This window comes from Lolium perenne, chromosome 6 (assembly GCF_019359855.2).
Source record: "Lolium perenne isolate Kyuss_39 chromosome 6, Kyuss_2.0, whole genome shotgun sequence".
Classification (NCBI taxonomy): Eukaryota; Viridiplantae; Streptophyta; class Magnoliopsida; order Poales; family Poaceae; genus Lolium; species Lolium perenne.
In genome coordinates, this window is record NC_067249.2 from 104888475 (window position 1) to 104913416 (window position 24942).

A 24942-nucleotide genomic window follows, 5' to 3' on the forward strand; every position below is an offset into this window, starting at 1 on the left:
TGGCCCCTTTCCAAATTATCTATAGTAGAATAGTACTATTTGAAGGAAACATCAATGCAAATATTTTGCATTCGAAGACCAAATGAAATAAAAATTTGTATTTATATTTTTCAATGTGTTCGCATTATGTTTTCAGTATTGTTAAGAATAAATTAAAATTCGCACTGGCATAAAAAGCTTCTAAATTTCTGATAGGGCAAAGGTGGCCGATCTTGCGATGAGAGGAGGATAAATCGATTTGTTGGTGGAGTTCGTTCTTGACGATCCGACTACACGTGCAAAGCTCGTGCGCCAATGCAATCGCTAGGACAATCTCCGGGAGTTACTGATCTTGCGGATGCACGATCAGCCTGACCAGCGAGGGTCTTAATTCCTACCTGAAATCGAGAACAAGTAAGAACTAATGATACAATCAGAATATTATGGATATAGGTGAAAACTTTATCCAATAAGGTGGGATTCCGAATAGTCGATCTTGTTCTGGGCATTGGTCTCAAAAGAAGTACACGAGAGTTGCAATAATGGCTAACTTTTAGTCTAACCAAAATCCGAGTCTAAACGTGACGGCTATGGGGGTATTTAAAGGAGGGAAATGTGGGGTTTCGGCCAGCCATACGTATGGTGGCCTAACCAAACCATAGAAGGTCTTTCCCCCTTCAATACGGACTCTAAAAAGTGGTTGACTTAATTCCTGCGAAAATGAAATGAGCCTGGCCCAAAACTAAAGGTGATGCAGCACCATATTATGCTATGTACGAAATTATGAAGTGAAAACTCTATATTTCGCCCATGTCTTCATCTCTTCTTATGGTGGCTTCAAAGTTCTGAAATCTCCACTTGCAGCGTCCTCTTTAATCCTCAAATGCTTGTTGCCATCTCCTCCATGTGTGATCATGCTCCAATGCGTGTCCTCCTCATCCATGCTAGGTCCATCATTCCTAAGAGTAACAAACATATCTGATTTAGGCAACATCATATTCTCATGTATGTGAGGAATAGTTCCAATAAACAAAAGTACCTGATAGTTAAGTTGTTTGGCACAAGCTCGAGTGATTGGTCCTTGTATTTGTGTGGCTGTAGGTACATCGGTTGTATCAATAGATGGGATGTCCTCATCATGCCCCCCTTCTTGAATTAAAGTCGTCCTCGATGAAAGCTCCTCGTCTTCACCAAAATAAGGCTTCAAATCTGCAATGTTAATGTAGGACTAACCAGACCCAATTCTGCATGAAGCTCAAGTTTATATGCATTATCATTAATTTTCTCTAACACCTTAAAAGGACCAGCAACGCATGGCATTAGTTTAGACTTGCACAATTCAGGAAAACGATCTTTGCGCAAATGCAACCAAACAAGATCACCAACATCAAACACAACATGCTTTCTTCCTCCATCCCCAGCAATTTTATACTTAACATTCATGCGTTCTATGTTGTCTTTAGTAGTCTCATGCAATTGTAATATCAATTCAACACGTTGTGTAGCATCCAAATTATTTTGCATCGAAGATAGTAAAGGCAATAAATCAATAGGTGCACGTGGAACAAAACCATACACGATCTCAAATAGGCACATCTTAGTGGTAGAATGATGTGAAGGATTGTAATCAAATTCAACACGAGGTAAACATTCTTCCCACAATTTTAAGTTTTTCTTCAAAACAGCTCGCAGCATAGTAGACAATGTTTTATTTACTACTTCAGTTTGTCCATCAGTTTGGGGATGACATGTATTACTAACAGCAATTTAGTCCCCAACTTAGCCCATAAACATCTCCAAAAGTGGCTAAGAAACTTAGTATCACAATCAGAAACAATAGTATTTGGCGCACCATGTAAACGAACAATTTCGTGAAAGAAAAAATCAGCAACATGTGTAGTACCATCAGTCTTGTGACATGGAATAAAGTGTGCCATCTTAGAAAATCTATCCACAACAACAAAGATACTATCCCTCCCCTTCTGTGTACGAGGCAATCCCAAAACGAAATCTGTAGAAATATCCTCCCAAGGTACACTAGGAACAGGAAGAGGCGTATATAAACCATGTGGATTAAGTCGAGACTTAGTTTTTTAGCATGTAGTGCAGTGTGCCACAAATCTCTCAACATCTCGACGCATATGTGGCCAAAAAAAGTGTGCAGCAAGTACATTCTCCGTCTTCTTCACACCAAAGTGACCCATCAATCCTCCTCCATGCACTTCCTGCAACAACAAAAGACGAACGGAACTATCTGGGATGCATAGCTTGTTAGCACGGAGCACAAATCCATCATTGAGGACAAATTTCTTCCATGTTCTACCATCTCTACAATTCAGCAACACATCTTTAAAATCATCATGATGCGAGTATTGTTCATTTATGGTTTCTAATCCAAAAATCTTGAAGTCAAGTTGAGATAGCATAGTATAACGGCGCGACAAAGCATCAGCAATAACATTATCTTTACCCTTTTTGTGTTTGATAACATAAGGAAAAGACTCAATAAACTCAACCCACTTTGCATGGCGGTGATTTAACTTAGCTTGACTACGAATATGCTTCAAAGATTCATGATCAGAATGTATAACAAATTCTTTAGGACACAAATAATGTTGCCAAGTTTCCAATGTCCGAACCAGCGCATATAATTCTTTATCATAAGTAGCATAGTTCAGACTAGGCCCACTCAATTTCTCACTAAAATATGCAATAGGTTTTCCCTCTTGTAATAACACACCTCCCAAACCAATTCCACTAGCATCACATTCAAGCTCAAAAGTCTTATTGAAATCAGGAAGTTGGAGTAATGGAGCATGTGTTAACTTATCTTTCAGAATCATAAAGGCTTCTTGTTGTGCATCGCCCCATACAAAGGGCGCATCCTTCTTGGGAAGCTCATTCAGCGGCGCTGCAATGGATCCAAACAAAGAGCCTATAAAAACTAGCGAGATCAAGAAAACTCCTCACTTGCGTGACCGTCTTGGGCTGCGGCCAACTCTCAAATGCCTCAATCTTGGCTAGATCAACTTCAATTCCCTGCGCATTAACAACATAGCCAAGAAATGCAACTCGATTGGTGCAAAAGGTGCACTTCTCAAGATTACCATACAAACGTGCATCACGTAAAGCATTGAAAACAGCATGTAAACTATCCAAATTATCCTCGCAAGATATGCTATAAATCAGAATATCATCAAAGTATACCACCAAAAAACGTCCAGTAAAAGCACGTAAAACTCCGTTCATCAGTCTCACGAAGGTATTAGGTGCATTAGTTAAACCAAAAGGCATTACTAACCACTCATATAAACCGAACTTAGTTTTAAACGTTGTTTTCCATTCACCTCCTAATTGCATACGAATCTGGTGGTAACCACTACGCAAATCAACTTTAGAGAACATAATAGAACCACTCAATTCATCAAGCATATCATCTAAACGAGGTATAGGGTGACGATATCGAATTGTAATATTATTATAGCTCTACAATAAGTACACATGCGTGAAGAACCATCTTTCTTAGGTACCAAGATAATAGGAACAGCACATGAGCTAAGAGACTCACGAATGTAACCTTTATCTTGGAGAATCTGAATTTGTCGCTGAATCTCTTTGGTCTCTTCAGGATTGGTACAATATGGTGCACGGTTGGGCAGCAAAGCTCCTGAAATCAAGTCAATTTGGTGTTCTATCCCACGAATAGGTGGTAATCCAGGTGGAACATCTTGTGGAAACACATCAATAAATTCCTGCAGTAGGTTAGCAACCGCAGGTGGCAAAGAAGGAGGCATATCCTCAAATGAAAACAGAACTTCTTTGTAAATAATAACATAGCATTGAGTAGTGTTCACATCAAATTCAGCAATATCAGATTTGCTAGCAAGCAAATAAGGATTTTTCGAACGAATTTCAGTAGCATGGTTCGAATTAGATTTAGTATTAGTCTTATGTGGCACAAAATCTGCAGCAACAATCTGATTTTCACTCTTATGTTTCTTCTCATTTTTTACTCTACTAGCTCTAGCAAGATCATCTTTTAAAATTTGTTAAGGAATCATAGGTTTGAGACCAATTTTCTTTCCATCATGCACAAGAGAATATTGATTAGTTTTACCATTATGAACAGATTCTCTATCAAATTGCCAAGGTCTACCAAGTAACAAAGAACAAGCTTGCATAGACAACATCACAATCAACAAAATGAGAATATGTGCCGATAGTAAAATGCACACGTGTAGTTCTTGTTACTTTGAGCTTACGAGAGCTCTCAAACCATTGAATGTAATATGGATGTGTGCGCTGTTTTGTAGAGAGAGAAAGCTTCTCCACCATGTCAACGCTAGCCAGATTATTACAGTTCCCTCCATCAATGATGATCCTTATATCTCGCTCTTTTACAACACCTCTTGTTTGAAACAGATTGTGACGTTGATCATGCTCAGATTTGCTCAATTGCACGCACAACACATGCTGCGTAACTAAGCTCCTGTACTGATCAGCAGTGTCAGCTTCCATTACCTCCATTTCTCTCTCAGAATTAGAATTGGCGCCATCACGTGCAGCAATAAGGGCCAATGTATCTTCATCAAAGTCACTTCCAGAATCATATTCTCCATCTTCATGCACCAACATCACACGCTTGGTTATGCATTCTCTTTCTATGTGTCCAAATCCCAAGCATTTACGACATTGAATGTCGCGCGTCTTCCCCATGGAGGTCATGGAAGAGGAACTTCGAGGAGGACCAGCGGATGGTGGTGGAGTTACAGCAGGTGGTGCTCGTGATGCAGACGTACTTGGAGGTAGTAGGTGCCGGTGCAGCTCCATGAGATGGTGGCACTGATTGTCGCGGAGACCATGAGGATGTACGACCTGCAGAAATATTAGCTCTTCTCCATGGTGGTTGACGATCATGCACTTCACGTTCAACTTTGCAAGCAAGATGAAACAAGCGAGTAATAGTGTTGTACTCCTTATAATCTAAAATATGCTGAATCTCTTTATTCAAACCACCAAAGAAATGTGCAAGCATAGCCTCATTATCCTCTACAATACCACAGCAAACCATGCCAGTTTGCAATTCTTGATAATAGTCTTCTACATAATTTTTTCCTTGTTCTAAGCGAGACAATTTTTTCAGCAAATCACGCTGATAATGTGGAGGAACAAAACGAGTACGCATAACAAAGTTTAAACCAAACCAAGTAGTAGGAATATGCATGATGTGCTCTACAATGTTCAGACCACCAAATAGAAGCAAAATCTGTGAACTCACAAGTAGCAGCACTAACACGCAAGTGATCACGGTATTTTAAACATGCAAAGTGTTGTTCTACTTCTAATTCCCATGTAAGATACACATCAGGATTATATCTACCCTCAAATGGCGGAATATTCAATTTAAGTTTTGCAACATGATCATCATCACGTACCAGTCGTGGAGGTGGGCGAGCGTTGCGGTTGAGCTGACGTGGACGACCAGGTGGAGGTTGTTAGACCTCCTCGCCATCAAGCATGTTCTCATCTACCTGCTCGTCCTCGACCCCTTCATAATCTTCGTATCCTTTATCAGAAGGCGCGTCAGGTGCGGCTGCTGCAGCAGGAGTGGTACCCGCAGGCACCTCCGCACGAGGAACACGGCGTGCGCGTCGTCGCATGTTGTCGCGAGGCTGCGGTAACCGAGTCAAGATCTCCTGAAACTTGGAGGTCAAGATTGGAGTTGAAAGCTGCCTCGAGGCCATCAATCTTGTCCAGTGCTTCGGTGAGTTTGGCTTCAACATCACCAAGGCGCGCACCTACGTCCTGTGCATTCCCACCTAAAAGGTGGGTGAAGTGAGCATGCAACTCCTTGTTCGTCATCTTAGACGGGTCAACAACATCCGCCGTGGTTCCTGTCATGATTAGTACTAAAAAATCACAAATGTATATGCCTACAAACTACGGAATATTGTGGTTCACGCGTAATTCGTCAAGCAAAATACAAATCTCTTACAAGTTCTTACCAAACAGGAGGAACACGATATAACAACCAGCAAGAATCAGTGTCTCCAAAGATTGCCAAAGTGATTACCAGGTGTCGACACAGTGCACGTGGAGACAATATGTAGAGCTGTAGGAAGGCTAATATGGTAGAAAAACAGCAATTATCAAAATAGCCATGCAATATTGAAAGTATGCTCAACAACGGTATTATGCTGGTCCTAGGCTAGAACATACTAGAGACGCGAGCCTAGAACACTAACGAGGTCACGACGCGGCACACAAGCAACGAGCAGCGATGAGGTGGCGATGATGTGGCGAACTGAGATGCGAAAAATCACTATGATGATAAGTGTCTCAAACTGATCCCCGAGGTCTAAAAACAGTATAGCCTCAGAAAAAAATTGTCAAAATTTTGGATGTGCTCTGAAAATCGTGTAGGCCCCTAAAAAATATCGCTATAACGGCTAGTGGCGAAGAGTGATCACCAAGTTCAAAAACCAATGTAGCCAGAAAAAATTTCGGAGACGTTTCCAGAATTAGTCACACCAAAGAAGCCTAAATAGAAAATAAAAAAATGCTGAGGGGAAACCCACAGTCCAACTTCAAAAAAAAAGTTACACCCAAGAAGATAACTCCACAACTAATTATGGAAGAAAGGGTGATGGGCAAGACATGATTAAGTGGTTGGTTGGTAAATCCACGGCAAATAGATCTGTGCCGGCGTTTAACGTTCGACATCCAAAAACGGAAGTTTTCAAATTTGCACTAAATTCCAGTTTTTACTAGATACTTTGGCATCATTAGCATTGTATCATTTTTAGAAAATCTTACACGAACTAAATTATGGCAAGCAAAAAGTATTGACAGCAATTTCTTTGCTAGCTACTACAAGGAAGCGTGAACTAAAAGTAACGGTGCTTCTGTTGGTCTAGATTTACGAAAAAACAACTGCTCTTAAAACAACGGGTTGCTAAAGGGAAAGTTAATTGTACTCATTCCATATGAAAGTTTTTTTTAACTGCATACGAAAGGATTAATGGTACAAAGTTCATAACATTAGCACTTTATGTTGTGTTCATAAAGTTGAATTGCCTCTTGATAATTATTTTTCTTTCTTTTTAAACCATAGAAATGCACTGAGGTGAAGCGTTGAGACAAGTTCTCTTTTTTAAAGCGCGCTGACACAGGTGGGGAGATAATCAGAGGGATGCGTCTTTTATCAATTTGGTAATCTACGATGGTACAAAAAGCGTCATGACATGCAAAGCTAACATGGCGCACGAGCTTTACACCGCAGGAGCAATCCATACAAAAGCTATTACTTGAAGCCGGCTCGAGATAAGTTGTCGGTCTGTGGCTGGAATTTAAGCCTGATAATTAATTATGATTTGTGGAGTATTTTTTTAAATCGAGTCGTGTTTGATTCACCTATTCAAAGCCGTGTAAAAATGTTATACTACTACTTCAAATAGCCCCTTTCCAAATTATCTACAGTAGGATAGTACTATTTGAAGGAAACATCAATGCAAATATTTTGCATTCTAAGAACAAATGAAATAAAAATTTGTATATATATTTTTCAATGTGTTCGCATTATGTTTTCAGTATTCTTAAGAATAAAATAAAATTCGCACTGGCATAAAAAGTATCTGAATTTCTGTTTGAAGGAATCAGTAAATAAAGGAAAATAAAATGAAAATCCACTCAACAACTTTAGTTGCTCAAATCTGTTTTCTGATTTTCAAATTGGCATAAAAAGTTTCCGAGTTTTACTTGGGCATTTTGAAATATTTCACTATACCTTCAAAACAAAAGAATTACCAAATATTCAGTAATTACAAAACACAAGGATCTTTTCTCATAATGAAAATAGCTTCATTTATGGAAATTATAAATCAACATTCAGTCAATCTTAATACAACTTTCAGCGCCCATCTAAATGAGCATATTTGAATTTCTAAAATCAACATGGACCAGTATCACGGTTAATTGTGTAAGTGTCATTGACCATCATTTAAACCAGTACTGGAGTAAAACTTAAAGTATGATGGACTGCATTTGTTAGCACTAGTATCTAGCATTAGCATTAAAATCTTTGACCGTGTGTATCGTTTATGTCATGTACTTAGGCTGGCCATAGTGCTAGTATCATAGATATTATCATAGGTATTATCATAGGTAGTATAATACGTAGTATCATACGTAGTATCATGCATCATAGGATCACCAAAATAATGATGTGACATCTAATTAATAAGGAGAGATATGATTAGAGTAACATAGGTAGTATCGCGCACGTTACAAGAAAAGTAAATGTCAAATAACATAGATTTACATTGGGATTCTACAAAATAATAAATTTACAGGTTTATGATATACTACTCACTATAATAACACCCACTATAGATATAATATTATAGTAGTAGTTTATGGGATGATACTATACACTATGACCAACCTTAGGCTGGCCATAGTGGGTAGTATCATATAATAGTATCATGTATATGATACCTTTTCATGATACTAGATCCATAATGTATAGTATCATAGTTTTACTATATTAATTGATTTATAGAATCCCAATACAAATTTGTGTACAAGATTTATTTGATACTAACTTTTCTCGTGATGTGCGCTATGATACAGTATCTACCTATGATACTCTAATCTCCCTCTCATCCATAATTACCTACCACATCATCATTTTTGGTGAGGCTAGAATGCATAATATGATAGCACTATGACTAGTCTTCAAGGTACTCCAGCCGGCACGCGTATTAATTGTTGCTATGTTAAGTTCAAATCGCAGACATTGTTTCAACGCTCCTGATGTAAAATCCGCGTCACTGAGGCCTCCCGTTAAAGAGAAAAAAAAAAGATCAGACGGTTTGAGTAGATCTTTGTTTTTCTTATTATGTTCCCCCAAACCAACAAACTGTTGGCGTGAGATCTGTGCGGCTCCTCCGCCCTGTGTTTCGGCGCTGATTCCCCCACTCCGTTCCCCGTCCTCATCCGTGTTCATCGAGGTAACAGTGCTTCCTCCTCCCCAAATTGATTTGACACCCCTGCACCCACCCAACAAATAGGGCTACAATATCTATTCGTGAGGCTCTTCTTTTCATCCTATTCGCGCCAATCTGATTGGATTTCACGCGGGGATCCAATTTAGGCGAAAATGTCGCTGCCCTTTTCTCTGAAATGCTTAGAAGTTTGGCAAGTGTTCAAGATCAGTATTTTAGACTCGTCCACTGCATAACGCATGCCGCCGCTTCTGATTCTCCTATCTACCGTCACACGCCGGAGCCATGGTCTTCCACCGCAGTACCACCATTGCCGTCAATCCCAGAATACCTTTCCTCCAGTGCGGCGTCACTCAGCCATTGAACAACAAAATCGGCGCTGCCTTTTGTTTGTGCCTTCAACATCCCCGGCAATCTGCGCTTCACCAGCCTCTTGCTTGACTTATTCCTCCCTTACTACAGTCGTTTGTGAGAACCTTTGCCTCGAACATCTCAGCCGGCACTACCCTTCTTCCCACTGCCTCAACTTCCTTTCTCCCCTTTCTCCCAAGAAAAAAAAAATGAACTTCCCTTCGTGACCATCTGTTGTTTGATTAATTACTGTACTGTTTGGACATGATTTTCATATTAATCAATTTTGTTTTCTTTTAAACCTTTTATTTAGTTAGTCACAAGGGAATATGTGAAAATGGCATGCTTGTGTGCTGCTACGTCTATCTGATGATCATCCTTAACCGTCCATAGAAACCTTGTCTTTCCCCTTCGTTTGATACTTTCTCTTGTCTGATACTCTGATTGACCCTGAATACCTGAATCACTCGAACGCTAGTTAAATTATGCCACAACTGGCAATTGCCTTCCATAGAGGCAATGAACATTGCTGTCTGCATGTTTAACTGTTTTGCTCAACTAAGCCAAAAGTTTCAGACCTTACTACTCCCTCCGATTCATATTACTTGCCACTAGTATGGGTATACCTAGAACTAAAATATTTCTAGATACATCTATATTAGTGGCAACTAATATGAGTCAGAGGGAGTACATATATGGACTATTGACCCGACCACTATATGTTGTGTTTCATGAGTTTTTCTTTTTTCTTTTGAGGGTTTATACTTTTATGTGCTGACTCTTTCTACTTATTTCAGTGTTATATTTTTCTTCACTACCAAAGCCAATCAACTGAAGAGCAGCTTTCTATAGCCTGATGGCTGTAGAGAGAGATATCTTTGGCATCGCAGGGCCAACATATCTTAAGCCTGTTAACTGGTATGTGGTAATAGCTCATGTCATTTTTAATACTGTTACATGACATTTCCTATGATATTTTCCGAGTCTGATGGATTGGACTTTCCTAGGACTTATATTTGAATCTAATATGTTTTTCATGTTTAATGTCCATACAAGTACAATTGTAAAGACCTGGTTACCTTTATAAAGTTCTGTGCTGCATAATTTGATCCCAATGGTCATATATCATGATTACATACATATAGCATCTGCTTGGGTAAATAATAGTCATTGGTAGTCGTAATTGGCAGATCATAAATTTGATATATCAAGCGTTTGGTAGTATTTTCTTACCAACGTTTTCTACAGAAATAAAGAAAGTAGTGCAAGTTGCCAAATTACTAACTTTGGGCTTACATGGGAAAATGGAATGTGTAAACTCTTCTCCCCGTCTCATGCACATATTTCCACTCTAGATCTCAACGTAACTATGTTTATTTTATTCCAAATAATCCTAAATAATTGTGATTATGCAAAAGTTCTTCAAGAATGGGTGTGACCATATGGAAAATAAGTTTTACAAGAACTATATTTATCTCTTATTGGTCAAGGCATCATTTGATTTGAGGATTAGCACAAGATTCTTGCGGGATTGTATTCCTATGGATTTTTTTCCTATGACTGCCATTTGATTTGTATTCCTAGACCTCGTTCTTTCCTATGGAGTTCCCTAGTCTATTTTCATAGGAAATATTCCATTAGGTCCGAGCTCTTGGAAAAATTTCTAACGGGGCTTTGAGATTACATGAGAAAATGGAATGTGTAAACTCTTCTTCCCGTCTCATGCACATATTTTGCCTCTAGATCTCAACGTAACTATGTTTATTTTATTCCAGATAATCCTGAATAATTTTGATTATGCAAATGTTCTTCAAGAATGGGTGTGACCATATGAAAAATAAGTTTTACAAGAACTATATTGATCTCCTACTGGTTAAGACATCGTTTGATTTGTAGGATTTGCATAGCTCGCAAGATTATATTCCTATGGATTTTTTCCTACAACTGCCATTTGATTTGTATTCCTAGGCCTCGTTCTTTCCTATGGACTTCCCCTAGTCTATTTTCATATGAATTTTTCCATTAGGTCTGAGCTCTTGGAAAAATCCTACCGGGAAGAAAATGTGCGCGTGTGCCGCTTACTCTCTTGATAGTTTCTATGGCTTTTCTACGCTGCCATCAGATAACCACTTATACCAATTCACATAGTTTTCATTCCCATAGGATTCAATGGGGCAGGCCAAACCAATCCTAGATTTTTCCTATCCCTCCATATTTCCTACCCTATGAATCAAACAAGCACTGTGAAGACTATATGGATTTGAACATTAATATTATGGTATGAAGAACTAATGAACACCAAGTCACCAGCTAGTTCATAACATGCATCTGCATCAGGGCATATAAATATCACTGGCCAGGCTTTAGTTGCTTTACTTTTGCTATCCTACACAATCAAGCATACTCCAGCCAACTCCATACTGCGGTTATGGGCTAACCCAAAGTGTCTTCAGGCTTCATCAGTAGTGGCTTTGGATTGTTCATTATGTTTCTCTAATGAAATTACTCATTTTCTAAAGAACACTCAACATGGCAATTTCTAGGTAGACAGAATACTTAGAGCATCTCTAGCAGATCCCTTGAATTGGTCAAACCCATATAATAATTGCTATTTTACGGGTTTGCATGAAAAAATGGTCCATTTCAGATCCCGTAAACTGGACCAGTACTTAAAACAAACCTCCCACTACTTTTATCTGGAGTTTCATGAGAACTTTCTCTGGTGCCCCATAAAACGCGTTGACTGTTGGCGGGAGGGAAGTTTCAGGACGCGCCAGTGCCCTTCGTCGCGGAACTCGCCGGAATCCGGCCAACTTCTCCGGAACATGTCGTCTCTCGCCAAGAACCTTGGAGTTGAACACCAGCAGCTTGGCGTCATCCTCTACTTGACGTACGCCACCAGCCGGCAGCACGTGCACAATGGAGTTGTAGGCCACCATGTTGCCGTCTCCCACGCCGCTGCCGCAGACGACCTGTCCCGCCACGATGCGGTACACGAGCATGGCGCGGCGCACCCACAGGAACACAAACTCATGCTCCACAGGCCAGGGACGTGTCACACAAGCATGGCCGTTGCTTGTCGGAATCGGCCCACCACAGGTCCAAATCGGGGCGGACTCGGCCTCGGGCGGAGCAGAGAGGCCTCTACCTGTTCGTGGAGAAGGGTGGCGCAGTGACTGCGGGCAGGGTGCGTCCATAACGGCCTTGGGGGTGTGCTGATGGGGATGAGCGGGCCATGGGGGTGAAAGAAGATAGGGAAAAGAGGAGGAAAAAGGGGAGAAAATAAGGAAAATAATTAAAATATCTATGACATGGGAGTCCCACGTCATATTGGGGCCAATTTTACGTTATCTGTTTTGCCTGAGCCCCTGCGGCACCTTAAAACACTTTTACCGGAGCCCTTATAAGAGTTTTAAGGCCGGTTATTTAAGGGGTTTGTTAGAGATGCTCTTATGACCTCCAGATTGCCCCATAGAAATAGTTGCGATCCTTTAAGCACCAACGTTGTACCAGTAAAAAACAAACATGACTCTATACATTCATTACAAAGAAATAATAGTTACTTAAATTGGTAATGTTAATCCTTGGACTAGAGACCAAACTATATGCCAAATGCAGTATGAAAAATTAAGTTTAGCTTAATGTAGAGTGCTAGTGCAGACTAACTCGGTGAACCCAAAATTTAACTGCTGCCCACCCCACCATCAGCTGTTTAACAAATCTCTTAGCCGTAAAACCAGCGATAGATGAATTATCAACCAATGGCATCATTTCTCGAGGCAAAGAAAGAATAACATGATAGGGGATAGTGTAACTATAAGCAAATAGAAACTGAATTGAGCAACGTGAACCCACATGTAGTGATGGAAAAGTGAAAAAGGATCTCCAAACTTGTTTAATTGTTGTGTTATAAATAAAAAAATTTAAAGCATTTTTCGTTTAGATGTCATAAGGTATGTTGCCCTTTCAGGAAGGATGTCTTGTTAGGTAGAAATATTTTGATAAGAGACCTCATACTTGACTATACTGTCCTGCTCTCAGCTTTCACATTATTGTCCTGTTCACATAAGGTAGTAACTCTTTCTCTTCTTTATGGACTCTCAAAAGGAACTGCGAGAATAATAGGAGATCAGTGGCTTCATGTTTAGTTCAGGCTGTATATGTTTTGGAGAGAGACCGGCAACTAAGTCGTCAATCTGTTGACTCCGTGGCACCTCCTTGGTGGGAGTTCTTCCATTTTGAGATGATCCGCAAGCTTGTCGATGATGCTGACTTGTCTATATTCGGTGCAATATTTGAATTTAACCCACCTTCAAGTAAAGAAGCTTCTGCCCAGGATGCCCCTAGATTTGTCATTGCCTTCAGAGGCACCATAACTGAGAAGGAAACCATTTCTAGAGATCTTTCCCTTGACCTCCATCTTGTTCAAAATGGACTCCACAAGACCTCAAGATTTACGATTGCGATGCAAGCTGTTCAAAATGTAGCCTCAGTATTCCCTGGATCCTCCATCTGGCTAGCAGGTCATTCACTGGGTGCAGGTCTGGCCATCCTTACCGGAAGAAACATGGTTAAGAAGGGCGCTCTTCTGGATAGCTTTCTCTTTAATCCACCTTTTGCTGCTGCTCCGATAGAGAGAATCAGTGATGAGAGAGTAAAGCATGGTTTTCGCATTGCGAGAAGTTTTATTACCGCGGGACTAACTATTGCAATGAAAGGAAAAGCTGAGGGGAACAATCAGAGGTCTATTGCGGAAGAACCTTTCAACACTCTGTCATCATGGACGCCGTATCTGTTTGTTAATCCCGGCGACCATATCTGTTCAGAGTACATTGGGTACTTCAAGCATCGGAAGAACATGGAGGACCTCGGCGCAGGATTTATTGAGAAGCTCGCAACCCAAAATTCAATTGGAGATCTGTTCTACAAGGCGTTAGGGTGGGAATCAGAACCATTGCACCTTCTTCCATCTGCTGACTTGATTGTCAACGTGAGCCCTTCACCAGACTTCAAATATGCTCATGGCATCAGCCAGTGGTGGCAACCCGAGTTGAACTTGCAATGCAACAAATATCGGTACTCTTAGGTACGCAACAGTGGAATGAAGACATCTTAGCAGTATGATACATATGTCCTTCTCATATCTTCATTTGTTCATATGATTCATTCAATTCATATTTGTCTGGTAGTATACCGTGACATATTGTTGAACACCTATGGACTCCACTGACGGCTTGTGCAAAAGCTGTTGATTTTGTGGAGTGTTCTAACATTCATGCATCTAATTCTGTATTGTACCTTATGAAATTTTTTTTTCTGATTACTGAACAAACTCTACATGGATGATGTATGTGCTGAATTTTCTATCTGTAACACAAATGTTTTTGTATTTGAGTTCCAATTTTATTTCTATCCAAAGGGATATGAATAACGAATAGATGCTTGGCTTGTGGTCTTTAGAGCACAAACACTTGGCAGACCTTTACGATAATCAAGGTGGAGCATTACCATGAAGGATACCATGGTGGAACATCAGCTCAGTCAGCTGAAAGGAACGTGCAATATGTATATAATTTTCTTGGCACGAGCACCGCATGTGTGTTGGAGCTACTAGCTAATGCTTGTAGGAGCATTATATAGCTGTCGGTGGAAGACATTGTGCAAGTGTAGGAAGGTTATATCATGATCCATTTATGTAAGAAAAACTATATCATGTTAAATAATGGTATGTGATCACTTAAAATATAGGGTAAGGTGCTCCTCCCGGACTCTAAGGAAGGCAGAAGATGTGAATGTGTAATGCAGTTCTGACAGCAACAATTAAATTGCTCCGCCTCGATCGACATTGATAAGGGGTGGCCCGATCTTCTCAGTAAGCAACGGTGGTGATGATGATCACGGGATGAACACAGCGGAGAATCACGGATGATGAAGTGGATGATAACTTGTATGACGCAACGAGATCTCTCGATTGGTCCTTCTCGCCAATGCAACAGCTCTCAACCCTGCAAGATATTCGCAACTCCACACACTTGCGCACGTAGCCGCTGACCACGAAGCGGTAAATTGCAATCTACTAATTCCCAATGGAACAATAGATCACATAAGACTTTTAGATCTACACCAAATCAAGCAATATGGTGTAGGGATTCAATAGTTTTGCAAAGCAAACAACTAAGAACTAGGGTGTATCTTAAACGTGGTCTAAAGCAACTTTGGGGGCGTTCTGGGCACTTATATAGACGTCCGGGACGACCTCAGATCGAAAAAGTACGAAAATAACCGACCCAGAATAGATCTGGTCGAGACAGACTCGGACACGGCCGGTCTGGGGACCGGGCTGGCTGGTTCAAACCGGGCCAGGGACCGGGTGCTGACCGGGCTCAGGAATTGTGCGCAATAACCCTCCCGGTTGGCATCAGCTGGTTTTCCGGTTGGCGCCGGAGCGGACCTGGCGTGCAGCCCGGTCGGACCGGGCCAGGGACCGGGCGCGCCGGCGTGGCGGCCGGTCTGACCGGGTGCTGGGCCGACCTGGACTTTGGCTTCTCCTCTCGCGCATGCTTCCCGCTCCTCCCTCGCGCGTCCATGGAATATCTTCATGTCCAGCTTCATGCCCAGCTTCACGTCCATCTTCACGTCCAGCTGCTCCGCTCCTCCTCGTGCAATGCTTGTCTCTTCTTCATACCTGATGATACATAAGTAATAGGACGTATGCAGTATAAAGTTCTCATCAATCAAAGTATCGTTTAGGAACAAGTTCACATGTTGTTTAAGTAGCTTCGCACGAGCCCTTGTAATAGGTCCAATCCTAACTTTTTTTTTGAGGGTAAAACAGTGGGAAAACCCCACTGCAATTTATATATATATATATATATAAAACGAGGGTATAAGTTATATACAAAAGAGGACAGCCTCAGCTATCCAAAAAAAAAAGAGAAAACTACAAAACTACAACACAAGAAACAAAGCTAATCTACTTGTGTTTGTAACCATTCTTTGAAAGATTGAACATATTTTTTCTTCATCCTGAAAACTAACATGTGAAGCTCATGGATAAAAAAAGATTTCCAGGATTGGAAAGTTGGTCTTTGGTTGTTTAATATCTTGTTATTTCTGACATTCCATAAACCCCAGGCTGCTAAGATGATGATATCCATTGAGAAAGGAAGTCTCAGTTTGTCTCTGATGTCATAGAACGCTTCATGGACAGAAAGATTTGTTGTTCTTTGAGGACAAAGATAATCCCAGCATTCTTGAGCAAAAGGGCAGGACCAGAATAAATGCACCAGTGTTTCTTCTTGATCACAGTTTATAGAGGCACAATTATAAGTGGAGATTCCAAAAAAAATTCTTCTGAGAAGGTTTCTTGTGTTTAGTCTATCATGAAGAAGTAGCCAGAAAAAGATTTTGTGTTTAACTTGACATGAAGTATCCCATATCCAGGCGAAAAGTTGAGGTGTTGGCTGAACCCCTATCAGAGCTTTGTATGCCTTTTTTGAAGAGAATGTACTATTGCCCCAAATATATGTCCAGGAGTCTTGTTCACCTAGCTGCATTTTTTCACTTGCAGATACACAAATGTCTTCAAGCATTTCGAATTCATTAAAAGCTTGTACAGAGAGAGGTAAGTGGAAAAGGTCCTGTAAGAATTCCATGTTTACTGTTTCTGCCACCGATAAGTCAGTTCTTTTAGCAAATGTGATCAAGTGTGGGAATTGCTGATGCAGACAATTATCACTCCAAAGGTCAGTCCAAAAGAAAACTGTGTTGCCATTTCCCAAGTTACACCTTGCCATTTGTTTATAATGATCTATCAGTTTTAGGTGTGCCTTCCACCAGAAAGATCCTTCGAAATTTGTACCAGGTAAGCTACCATTTTCATAATAAGAAGATCTGATCAAGTGAACCCAAGGAATATCCAAGTTATTGTAGAATTTATGCAAGTTCTTGAGAAGCAGTGCTTTGTTTTGGATTTCTAAGTTGAGAACACCTAAACCTCCTTGCTTTTTGGGTCTGCAAACTTTTTTCCAAGATATCAATGCTGAACCTCTGGCCTGAACCTCTGCATTTCTTTTTCTCCATAGACAATGCCTCATATATTTTATGATCTGGTCCTTGATAGTGACTGGTACATCGAAACAAGACATGTAAAAAATAGGGAGTGATGCCAGTACCGAGTTAACCATCTGTAATTTGCCACCATAGTCAAGAAAATCTGCAATTCCTCCAAGTCTTTTTTGAACTCTCTGTACCATTGGAATAAAATATTCTAGAGTTGGTTTTGTGATCCCAAGAGGTAAACCAAGATAAGTAAAGGGGAAGCTTCCACTTTGACAATTGAAAGTTGAAGTGAAGTGTCTTAGTCTTTCTTCATTCATATTTATAGGGACCATACTGGATTTTTGACAGTTCACTTTCAGACCAGTTGAGTTAGCAAAAGTTGTCAGGAGTGCTCTGAGGCAAGTGAGTTGAGTAGCATCTGCTTTCATTATAACCAGGGTATCATCAGCATATTGGATAATGGGAAAATCAGGGCAGCTTGGGCAATTTATTGGGAGAGATAACAAGTTCTGTCTCAGTGCTTTGTTTAGAATTGATTGAAGAAAATATGCTGCCAAAACAAACAAGAGAGGTGAGAGAGGATCACCTTGTCTGACTCCTCTTCTACAGTAGAATTTTTTCCCTGGAACACCATTTAAGAGAACTGCAGATGAAGCATTGCTGAAGATGTTTCTGATCCAATTTATCCATTTATTTCCAAACCCTTTTGCTTTAAGAATGTCCAAAATTGTTCCATGTTCAATCTTATCAAATGCTTTTTCAAAGTCTAGCTTGAGGACTAAAATTTCTTCTCGAGATTTATGACATTGGAAAAGATATTCAAAGGCCCAGCCTAAGCAGTCTTGTATAGATCTTTTCTGAAGGAAGCCATACTGATTTTTGTGCACAATGTTGAGAATAATTTTTTGCAGTCTATTTGCAAGCAATTTTGTGATAATTTTGAAGACACTGTTGAGAAGTGAAATGGGTCTAAAATCATTAGGACTTGATGGGTTATCTGTTTTTGGAATCAGTGAGATGAGGGAAGAATTGATACTTTCCAAAGTAATTTTCCCTTGATGAAAATCATTAATCAGAGCTCTGACATCATCTCCAATAATACTCCAACAATTTTTAATGAACTCATTATTGAACCCATCAGGACCAGGTGATTTATCATTTGGCAAATCCTTGATACAATCTTCAATTTCTTTTGTAGAGAAGGGTAACTCCAAAGCTGTTTTTTGTTCTTCAGTCAAAGAAGGGTATCTATGGTCTCTTCAAGGTTGAAATGCATTTTTGGATTATCTGAACTGCCCATTCTTTGTTTAAAAGCATTCCAAAGAATTGATGCTTTGCCATCATGATCAGTAATCTCAGCATGATTTTCATTCTTGAGCATGGCAATGAAATTATGTCTGTAATTTATTGTTGCTTTGGAATGTAAAAACTTAGTGTTGGCATCACCCAGTTTTACCCATTTGATTTTCCCTCTTTGCTTCTAGTAAGTGTTTTGGTTTTGTAACAGAGTAATGACATGGGCTTTGAGCAAATCTCTAAGATTCCATTCAACCAGGGATAAGGTTCTGAATTCTTCCAGAGTGTCCAGTAGCTCAATGATAGAATTGACTTCACCAATATTTTTCTGTAAGCAAGGTAGGTTTTTAGACCAAAGTTTAAGACCTCTTCTGAGATTTTTGAATTTTGCATTGATCCTCTTGGCAGAATCAGCAAATCCAACAGGTATGTTCCAACAATTTTGGACAATACCTTTGAATTCACTATGTTGCAACCAGTAATTTTCAAATCTGAATACTTGAGCTCTGGGTATTCTTGTTTCAATAGAAATAACACATGGCAGATGATGAGAAGTTGGTTTGACAAGAGGATATACAAAAGTTGAAGGATAAGAGGTTGTCCAAGAGGATGATGTGAAGAACCAATCCAGCCTTTCCAATAAAGGATCTTGTTGCATATTACTCCAGGTATATTTCCTACCTTTTAGAGGCAATTCAATAATACCCAATTTGCTAATGGCTTCATTGAAGAGAAACATATTATTAACATCTCCTCCAGGTATGTTTCTGTCTGAAGGTTGTCTGATGAAGTTAAAATCTCCCATAATAATCCAATCTGTGTCATCAGGCATATCAATGTTTGAGAACCAATCAATGAAATCAGCTTTTCTTTCTGTTTGGCTAGGACCATAGATATTGGTAAGAATCCAAGATTGCTTGGTAATGTTACTGGTCAGATTGATGGATATAGAGAAATCATTTTGGAATGCAATGTGTCCAGAAAAAAGAGCCCCATTCCATATTATAATGAGTCCTCCAGCAGTACCTACTGCAGGTAAATATTCAAATCTGTTGAATTTCTTTGGACAGAATTTTTTAATGTCCTCCAAGTCAAAGGTAGCTCTCTTTGTTTCTTGAAGGCAAATGATGTCACATTCAGATTCCAAGATTTTCTTTGCAATGGCCAACCATTTTTTTCAGAATTAGTACCCCTGATATTCCAATTCAAGATTTTCCAAGTTCTGTGTCTATCCATAGAAACTAAAAGGGATTTTTATTTTTATCTCTGAGCAAACATTGCTCACAAGAACAGCACAAAAGGAGAGCAGACCATAAATTTTTTTGAGCTGAAATATCACAGAGAAGGCAATCCAGAGTGCATAGAACATGGTACTGTTTAATAGCATTTGACTCCCTGACTTAAAATTATTACAAAAGCTGCCCACACCCAAAAGACATGTTTTGTATAACATTGGGAACTACAATTATTTGTTCTTCTTCTTGACTGCCTGATCCACTCCAGCAGTCTTTGTTGCAGCTTTTCCTCTGTTTGATGTTCCAGAAGCATTCCCAGTTGTCTCCTTTCCTCCTTTTTGTGCCAAGTTCTTCATTGGTCCTGGAGCCTTTTTTATTTCCCCAGAAGTCTTGTTCTTTTTTAACAGCTTCTTCTCCACAATGTCCTCATCAACCTTACAAAGTGAGGCAGCCAGATTCTTAACAATCTTTGTATTAATAATTGGAGGTGCAACATTACAGGAGAGACAATTTCTATCTTGACAGTTAACATGATTTCTATAACCATCATTTAACAAAACCAATCTAGGGCTCCTTCTTACTTCTGATTCCACCAAAGGAAGTTTCCCTTCCTTTCTTTTCCTTTTAGGGGTGGTGAAACCAGCCTCAGCAGTCTCATTCTGTGTTTCATTAGCATCAGAAATTAGAGCACAAGAAGGAGCTTCAGTAACAGCACATTTATCAGGTACTGAGAAAGAGACAGTGACTTCTTTATTCAGAGGTTCTTTAATTATTTCCCAAAGGTGTGAAGAAAGGAAGCCCTTAACCCAATCAAATTTTTTTGGAGTCATGAGCATAAGGGTAATAAAATTGAACCAACTTACAGGTATTTCACAGATTTTCCTTGAATTGTTGGTGTTATTCACATGAGGAGCAAAGTACTTGTCCCAAAGCTTCATCCCTTGAGGTGAGAAGTAAGTGGTGAGATCATGCTCTTGGGGAATAGGATGAAAGTAAGTTTGTATTCTGCCCAGGTGTAGTTGAACATGTGCTAATTCAGGGGGTGCTAGAGCAGTACTGGCAGGTAGAAATATATTTTCTGATCCATTCTCTGAGCTCTGGTCAGGGTGAGACAGAAAAAATCTAGCAGCTGCTTGAGACGAAGATTCAGGTACATCAGCCAAAGAAGAGACAGAGTTGTCTAGCACTTGTTCCAACTGATCAGCATGATGTTCTTCTTCAGCAGAAAGTTCTTCCTCTTCATATGCCAGTAAGATATTCTGTAAACCTTCACCAAGTGGAAAAGCAGGCTGCAACACTTGATTGACCTCTTCAAGTACACCCAGCTGATGTGTTGGAAACCCCAGATTGATGGAACCACTGCCTTCAGAGTCAAGAATAGGGGAATGCACAAGAGTGCTGCTGACTTCAATAGGAAGAGGAAGATTATCATGATGCTCAATTTCATCAGCTTGTGCAGCAGCCATGTTAGCTTGAGGAACATTATCAATTTCCAAATGAAGATCTTGTTGTTGATCAACAGCATTGTTGTTGCCCATGGCCCAATGGCCCCAACCAGCATCTTGATCATCATCAGCATTGTTTTGAGGTTGTGGAGCAACAAAAGGAGCAGGGATAGCATGATCTGGCAGAGGGTGTGGATTCAATCATCATCAGGGATTGGATCTTCATCAGGTGGGCCTCCACCAAGGAGGGTCTGACCAAGCACCTCCACAAGAAAAGTCCAAGACTGAGATTCCACACTGTTTCCTTCAGTAAGTCTGACACTTCTAGGTATATCTATGAGATCAGTGACTCTTAACTTAGCCAGCACTTTACCCTTTCTAGCAGGGTCTTTCTCCCCGCAACAAGGTACCAATATCATGAAAACATGCACTTAAATCTTCAGTATTTATATGATCCAGAGGTGGTCCTACCATTAGAACCCAAACATCACGGTTGAAATTCATACCTCTCCAGTTTCTACCCTCATTATGCTTAGAGAAAGAAACTTCAGCATTGCCAAAAACTATAGGACTAGCATCAATCAAGTTGTCTCTATCACTAACATTGTTGAACTGGACATATGCTGCCCCAAATGGACACTGTTGCAGGCTCTGGTAACCGATTCCTCTAACCTCAATAAGGAACTCATCAAGAACTTCTCGAATGTTATCAAAGGGAATCAAACCTTGGGGCATGGGGTTGAAGGTAGCAATGGCGTATTGTTCATGCAAGCGAGGTCGCCGCGCCACCACCACCCTCTTCACCGAGTTCCGTCCTTCAATGTGCTGAATCTGGAAGCCATGCGGAACAAAGGGCCGAGGATCAATTGGAATGTTTGCCATCGGCGGCAGCAAATCGCCCGGCGGAGGCACCGACGAGCACATAGGCGCGGAGTTGCAGGGTGGCAGAGGGGTTAGAGGAGGAGGCGACGAAGGCGAGGAGACAGGGTTTTCAGATATTTTTTTGGTCGGAAAGGGAAAAAGAAGTTCCCTAAAAGAGGTAGCCGGCGTAATCTCAGGTGCCGGCCCATGGGCCTTGAACCAGTTTAGGTAACTTTTATCGGGCCAAATCACTGGCGGAAAAGATGGGAATTTGAAAGCTGAGACAAAACCCGCTGAAAACGCCGGTGATGAAAGACTAAAATGCCGTTGTTGCCAATAATTCTGAAAACCGTTGGAGTGATTTGAGGAGAGTACCTGAGCATATGATGGCTTGCGAATGACATTAAACTCCAAATTAGAATCATCAATAGGATTTGAAGCCACCTTATTAACATCCCTTTGAATACTGTCTGAAGAAAAACCATTGGGTGTAAAGCTGACAGAATGATCAACGGTACTCAATCTGTTGAACACTGAGATCCTTGTATTTTCCTTTTTATTTTGTACCAAATGCCAATCAGCTTCTTGCTCTTTGTAGAATTTTCTTTCTTCAAACTGCCAGTTTGGGCCACCATGACCCCAAAGATTAATGAAGAATTCGAAATTCTTGTCAGTAAACTTCCCAAGATTGTATATGTCAAAACCAACAGCACTTGAAGCAACTGCAAACTTGAAACTTCTATCTCTGAGATGTTGAACTTTGAATAAGGAAGCTGTGCCTCCAAAAGAAGCTTGCAAATACATAGCAACAGTGTGAATGTCCAGTCTGAAAATGGCTCTGCCAAAAGAGATAACCAGAAAGAAAGGACTTCTTCTTGAATAAGGCTGATGACATACATGATGACCAAATTTTTTCATGCAACCAGAGGCAAACAATTTTCCCTTATCAAAATCTAGAGCAAAGAGTTCTTGAGTTTTCTCAGTAGGTGGTACAGTAGGAGACACATCAGCTAACTGAGAATTATCCAGTGTTGAGGTTGGATGAATCATTTTGATACCTTGGTCAATGGAGTCAGAGACAATACGTTCGCCAACTAGGACTGTGAAAATTTTGATATCCAAGAACTGTCCAGATTTGATCCTTTCATCAACAAGAAGAAACCTTGCATCAAGCACTTGCTCTTTAGAATCCAGTAAAACAATCTTTTAGCATGTGGTTTCAGGATGAGAAAAGCCAGTCTACCCAAAGGAGGCTTTGAATCAGACAAATGTCGAGAATGATCAATGGGAAAATAGGAAACGCTCCATCTAACCGGTGGTGCTTCAGGAAAAGTTGAAAACCCAGGTGGAGACCTCAGACATGAAAGAACAACAACTTCATGAGAGGGAAACCTCACAGTAGAACCAACGAAGATTTTTTCACCATCATGTTGATGTTTTCCAACCAAAGGTGAGTCCTTGTGATTCACCAGAACTAGCCAATTTTTTGGCCAAAGAAGAAGAAAACCAGGGGTGGGCATACCCATACCAGAACCAAGAAACTCTTGAAAAGAGATCTTCCAACGACCAAGAGGAGGAGGGTTGGGGGCCATAGGGTATCACCTTGAAGAGAAGAAGACGCCAATGAAGATGATTGGAGAAGACTTGGTTGATCACCAAAGATCAGAGAGATCGCCGGCGATAAAGGTGGCTAAGGGTGGGGAGGAGGTGGAGGTGGAAGGAGAGCTTCATCTCACGGTTTCTACCCCCCAGCTTTTCTGCCCGTTTCCAATCCTAACTTCATTGGACTTGAGCTTCACAGCAGCTTCATCTTCATTATTTGGTAATGACGGAGGTAGTAGTGTGGTAGGGATGTCCTCATCATCTCCCCCCTTCAAAAGGCGTCGACCTTGACGCTCCAAGGTCTTCTCCGTCATATGGTGTCAAATCAGCAACATTGAAAGAATTACTGACACCAAACTCATCAAGTGGTAGATCTATCGAGTATGCATTATCGTTGATCTTGGCAAGTACTTTGTAAGGACCAGCACCACGAGGAAGTAACTTGGACTTCCACAGCTTCGGGAACCTATCCTTGTGAAAATGTACCCAGACCATATCACCAGGCTTGAACAACATCTCTTTGCTCTTCTCGTTCATCCTTGCAGCATTGCTCTTGCATTTCTTCTCTATCAACTCTTCAGTCTTCACATGTATCTTCCGTACAAAATCTGCCCTCTTTGATGCCTCCATATTGACTCTCTCATGTATGGGCAAAGGCAACAAGTCAAGTGGAGTAATGGGTTTGAAACCATACACCACCTCAAAGGGACACAGCTCCGTGGTAGAATGTACCGCCCTGTTGTAAGCAAACTCCACATGCGGCAAACACTCTTCTCACTCCTTCAAGTTCTTCTTGATCATGGATCTCAATAGTTGTGACAAGGTTCGATTCACCACCTCAGTTTGACCATCAGTTTGGGGATGACAAGTAGTACTAAAAAGTAGCTTTGTCCCCAGCTTTTCCGAAAGCGTCTTCCAGAAATAGCTCATGAACTTCACATCACGATCAGAAACAATAGTCTTCGGGACTCCATGTAGTCGTACAATCTCCCTGAAAAACAGGTTAGCAATATGCGACGCATCGTCGCTCTTGTGGCAGGCAATAAAATGGACATCTTAGAAAATCTGTCCACTACCACAAATATAGAATCATGGCCTCGCTTAGTA

General features: G+C 40.5%; 1 protein-coding gene across 1 annotated transcript; it reads left to right on the top strand.

The window, feature by feature from the left end:
• The first annotated feature begins 8782 nt into the window (after positions 1 to 8782).
• On the top strand, positions 8783 to 14701 carry LOC127307461 (GDSL esterase/lipase At4g10955). Its single transcript, XM_051338193.2, has 3 exons — positions 8783 to 8990; positions 10133 to 10253; positions 13443 to 14701. The coding sequence occupies exons 2-3, from the start codon at positions 10192 to 10194 to the stop codon at positions 14419 to 14421; spliced, it is 1041 nt and encodes a 346-aa protein (XP_051194153.1). The 5' UTR covers positions 8783 to 8990; positions 10133 to 10191; the 3' UTR covers positions 14422 to 14701.
• The last annotated feature ends 10241 nt before the right edge of the window (positions 14702 to 24942 follow it).